Below are 5,635 nucleotides of genomic sequence, written 5' to 3'. Positions count from 1 at the left end.
ATCCCGCTTCCGGTATCTTTTTTCGGATCTGCAGAACCGTGATCCGTGAAATTCCGCTTCGGGTATCTTTATCGGATCCACAGAACCTTGATCCGTAAAATTCTGCTTTTGGCATCTTTTTCGGTGCTGCGGGACTCGGGATATAGCATCTGTGCCAAGTGCGAAATTCTGAGATCCGCAAAATCCCGTTGCTGATATCACTTTCGGATTTGTGGAAGCGAGATCTGCGAAATCCCGCTTCTGGTATCTTGTTCGGATCTGCGGAAGTGGGATCCGCGAAATCCCGCTTTCTGTCATTTTGTTCGGAAACTGTGGGAGAGTCCAAAGCAGCAGTGCCCTGTGGGTTATTTTAGAATCCGTAAAATTCCCTGCAGCCGGATTTGCTGAAATCCGTGGTAGTACATATGCCGCCATGATTGGTATTTACTATATCTGTCAGGATCCGAGGCAACTCCAGATGCAAAAAAAACGGACTTACAACAAATCTGAGACAGAAGGTTCCTTGCAAATATCAAATTTGTATCTGTGGTTTCTCACGGATCCGGGCGTATACGGTGCCGGAATTGTCGGATCTGCAGTGCAACTTCGTATTCTAGTAAGGATTGCGGATTTCTCCGGATTTTCTACGTATCCGTCATGGTGCACGATTTCGGATCTTCAGGATTCGCTATAATCCGAGGCCATTTCGTGCAGTGATAATAATGGGCAAATTTATGTATCATTACTTGATCAAATGCAGTCACTTAAGAAGTTTAAGAAATGTAAAAACGAGAGACAGGAAAAGGGACATGTTGCCGTTGCTTAGTAAGCAGAGTGCCTTTATCAAGCACGTCGCCAGAACGTGGATGATACTGTATCAGATTCTACGTTTATTGTCCATAGTAGATCTATTTCATTATTTTGTGGTTGAGACAGTGGTGGATGTCAGACTGCGATCAGTTTAATGGATTTTTTTCAGTTGACATTGTTTTCTAAGTTTCGTTAAATAATTTTTATGTTAATTACCAGTACAGCCATACTTAACAAGCAGTCTACATCGAGACACGCGGTGCCTTCCATTTCGTCCAGGAGGGTGTGACTGTGTTGTGCACCTTTGACTGTTTGTTTTGATTGATTCCCACAGGGTGAATCCTAAGGGATGTCTGATTGGCGTCTGCTCTGTACCGTCGGGACTATATGTTGCCTTCTCATCACTTCCTGTCGCGGTGAAGGTACAGTTACTGTACTTTATACAAGAAACAAAAATAATAATAAAAAACATGTATAGTATAATATAAAATACGTAACCTAAGTAACTCACAAAATATGTGTAGAGTTGAAATTTTGATCCAACACAAAAAGTTCTCTCTCACCTAGAGCTTTTAAACAGTCACTCTGGTCTTCAACGAGGATGTGTATAAGGTCGTGGTCAAATTGTAGCAGGCGGGAGATGAAAATTGCGCCTCCGAAGAGTCATTAATTTAAGGAAGGACGAACAAACCCTTGGACTTTGTACCTTTGGACTTTGCTGAAGGCTGCTTGGAGTTGGGTGATCTAGGAGAAGTCGCTTTGTTGATGGGTTCAACTGCAATGTCCGATTTCATAATACGTTTATACAATAGAAGTAATGCACCGACAGAGGAACGACCTCATACCTTTGCCAAATGATTTTAACCTGAGGAACTGAGGAAGACCCGAGTGACTGGTCGAAAGCTCTAGGCTTTTGTGTTGGATCAAAAGTTTTAACTCTAAATATGTATTACCAACACAGATGAACTTTTATGATAACTCGCAAAATAACATTTTAGCTTTACATATTATTTTATTACCTGGTGCTCGCAGGAAGAGTATTAACCCTATCTAGACTGAGGGGGGGGGGCTAAAATCCCCGCGCCAACTTTGATGTCAGATGGCGTGGACATTTTATAAATCAATTTGGATAATAGGACGATGAAACACTTCCAACATGTAATTAAGAACGAGAGGAACATCGGCCGATATTTATTATTTAGATGAAGGCGTAATTTGCATAAAAATAGGGAAATTTCTGTAATCTTATTATGACAGCTGCCAGGAATTTGATACTTGCCGCATTTGAAAGCTATGTGAAGATGAAAATCATTTAACACAATTCAAATCAGGACCTCATTTACACAGTTTATGAGAATATGCCTTCTGTGTTAAGATAAGATGGTCATTAGGTGGATAATATCATCAACTGATAAACATTTATGCAAATAATGCACTTATTGGTATGAGGTCGTTCCTCTGTCGGTGTATTACATGACTATTGTATAAACGTGTTATGAAATCAGATATTGCAGTTACATCGTTTTTCACCGGCACTGCACGTGACAAGTGGCAACAGTAGAAAATTCAAAAATAAGGTATACGTGTGACGTAATGACGTTACCATCCCAGGAAAAATCGAGTGTTATCAATTCTCCTCCCTTTTCGCAGGAGCATGGCTGCGACAGGATACTTCATGGGTCGTGAACTCCACCGGCACACCGCGGGTCTCCAATGGAGTGACATATGATGCCGCAAAAGCCTTGGATGGAGACACTAATACCTACTGGAACGTCATGGATACCTGGCGGAACTACAACAACTGGTACATCGTGCTGGACATCGCAGCGCCTCTAAATCTGACTCGCATCGCAGCGAATTGCAACGGAGACACCAATCATGACATTGCAGCCTTCAAGTTGCAAAGTTCTCAGGTTGGGAGTCCATACAGCTGGGAGGACGTTGTGTCTGTCGATAACGTGCAGGGAGGGACGGACCAGAGGCAAGAGTTCGGCGGGTTCCAGGGAACAGCGCGGTATTGGAGGTTCGTGGTCACCCGAACCCACGGGGGCTGGCAACCTTATCTCACTGAACTCAACCTCTACAGCATCTCGCCAGGTATTTTTCTTCTTTCTTTGGTCGGGCATGTAGTCTGATTGCTCCAGTAGCCGGTTTACGTCTTACATTTGGAGCAAAACTTTATATCATTTTCTTTGTTAAAATATGGATAATAAAATAAATTAGAGACAATAACTTCATAACGCCTTTATGGGTTGTGATCAGATTTGGTATGCTTGTAAGTCTTAGGAACACAAAGGTCAAGGTGAAATATGGGCCTCCTGGTGGATGACCATGGTACTCCAGCAGAACGTCGGGTTTTTGTATCTTTTGTCCTGAACATGCATGCTATGGTCTTGACTTTTTGGTAACAGATAGCTTTTCCAATCAAAAATAAGTGCTGTCAGTTAAGTCCCTCTAGCAGCTTGTTCTGGAAGTGCCGGGGAGTTTCTGGCGAAATCTTTAATAGCCGATAAGTCCAGATAGGAACCACGTATTCTCATCATTTTGGTGTGTAGGTAGCTGAGATAGAGTTGTACATAATTAAATGCAAATTATGCAAATGACTAAATCTGCATAATAAAACATATGTAGACTGGGCTTTTTGGGGATATTTGGAACTGAAGGCTCATTCCGAGTATGTTGTACTAGTAATAATCAATCATATCAACAATTTTGATATCATTATGACGTTAGATGACATCATTAGTCTTTCATGTGATTTATTGCTTAAAGAGCAGGCTTGCACTATATAAGAACCCAATAAATTCGGCTAACGTAAACTACCAGGCCCCATTCTGTCCCTGCCTACTGTGGTGGTAACATGGACAGAGGGCTCTTGAAGACACTTATTTGTGTTTGAAACATATTGACAGCAGAGGAATTTATGTACATGTCCAGTCTGTTGTACATAAAGAAGATAGCCTCACCTAACCCAGAATATAAAGTAATTACAACGCTGTGCTGTCTTGCCAAGGTTTATCTAATACATGTAGTGTTATAGATTGGCCGGCAGCTACTTGAACAGTTCTAACAGAGATCCAGTACATGTAATAATGTATACTGCTTTCTCATACTACCAAATTGACACCGCAATTGCAACCCATATTTCTAGACTCACTTACTATCCAAGCTAGTTCAGTTCTGAGGTTGACATATAGATATCTACAATTAGACACTTTGATGAAATGTTGACAAGGCAGTTTGTAAAATTGAAATTTGACCACAAAGTTGGTTTTCCAGAAACTGAAAGTTGCAGATAGTATTTTCTTGATTATGTGACTCAGTTACAGCTATCCCGATCATTCTGCATGGTTTGATATTGTTAGTTTGAAAACCAGTATAGAAAAAACATTTGAATTTGTTCAAAAAGAGTGACAGTTATTATGCTAATCTGTCCCTGCCATTGTTTTTGGTGGCTGGACCGTCTAGGATGTTTATTAGTTTATGTGGTTATGGGGGTCAATTCACTATTCAAGCTGCTGGAGAAGCCACAGTGGGGAGTACTTCCTTATTGCGTTGCCCTGGGCATCGAATCCTCCAGTTTAAAACGGTTTTCTCTTAAAACTTAATGGTATACAACACAGGTTTAACAAAAATTGTTTATGATATTAAGGTCTACTTACTCATGTGTTGCCTATATCATAAAATGTCATAGAATGACGTCAGGCATATTTAAAGCTGTCTGCCATCTTGGATCCACAATATTGAATTTTTGAAAATCTTTTTTCTTCAAGATAAAGCCTAAAAATACAATGGAAATAGACTAGAGAGGTTTCATTTAACGTTTTCTGTAACAGAAATCGAAGTTGGGATGAAATTTTGAGAAAAATAGTTGCCGGAATTTACCTGATCTAATGATATGGTCCGCCATATCATTTAACCCTATACAGTACACCTGGGGTCCGCGGACCCCAGCACTATATAGTCAGTAATATTTTTTTTTTCTTAAGATTTTTTTCTGAAATTTCAACTAATTGTCACCCACAAAGTTGTCCCTCAATACAGTGCAGAAAACTCAGTTTCCCCCATTTCTAAAAATTTTTATATCTAATTTTCTTTTGGGGTCCGCGCGGACCCCAGCTGGCTTTCGATCGTAATGGATACACTGGCGTTCTTATACATTACTTTATTTCCGTTTTTATATGTTTTTATGCATTTATTGTATGGCCACCAAATATTCAGAGAATGGTGTACTAATAAAATTAAATTCTAAAAACTTTGGTGTAATAATGACGTCATATGACGTCAGAGGTAATTATATGGTCCGCCATCTTGGATTTTGACCATTGACGTCATCAAATTAGCATATTTTATGAATATTAAATGATTTAACTTATCTTTAATTATGTAAAATGTTATTAATGTCAGAAAGGAAGTGTTATTTAATATAAAACCCCAAAAATTTTTATGTTGAAACCAAAATTACTGATTTTTCCCCAAAAACTGCCTGTCAGAAACCTGTTGCCATGGTAACACAAAAAATCATTAACTGATTTAACTAATATGAATTTTTTTCAGATACATTTTAAAAGTGTTCACCAAATTTGATGGATCTAGCTCAAGCCGTTCAGGCGCTATTCAAGATTAAAGTTGGCGCGGGCCTCAAAAGACCACTCTGTCTGAATAGGGTTTAAAAATCGGGTATTTCTTCCTTTTGTCTTTTCCTCACTAAAAAATAGGAAAAGGTCAAAATGTATGATTTTTGTACGTAATGTGGACTCAGAGGTTCACACATCAATTTGCAAAGCAATTGAGCTGGTAGTATGTTGATAATTTCTAAAAATTAGCAAAAACTGTCTTGTAAAAA

At 39.3% G+C, this 5,635-nt stretch overlaps 1 protein-coding gene across 1 annotated transcript in view; it reads left to right on the top strand.

The window, feature by feature from the left end:
- Nucleotides 1-5,635, top strand: part of LOC109464753 — a 17,621-nt gene that overhangs the window by 6,425 nt on the left and 5,561 nt on the right. Inside the window, exon 2 of the mRNA XM_019761827.1 lies at nt 2,440-2,886. Coding sequence (XP_019617386.1) covers nt 2,440-2,886 — 447 coding nt within the window. The remainder of the gene's footprint in view (nt 1-2,439; nt 2,887-5,635) is intronic.

Source organism: Branchiostoma belcheri, unplaced genomic scaffold (assembly GCF_001625305.1).
Source record: "Branchiostoma belcheri isolate BF01 breed outbred unplaced genomic scaffold, Haploidv18h27 scaffold140, whole genome shotgun sequence".
Taxonomy (NCBI): domain Eukaryota; kingdom Metazoa; phylum Chordata; class Leptocardii; order Amphioxiformes; family Branchiostomatidae; genus Branchiostoma; species Branchiostoma belcheri.
Note: the sequence above shows the minus strand (reverse complement) of the source record. Positions and strands in the feature narration are given on the sequence as shown.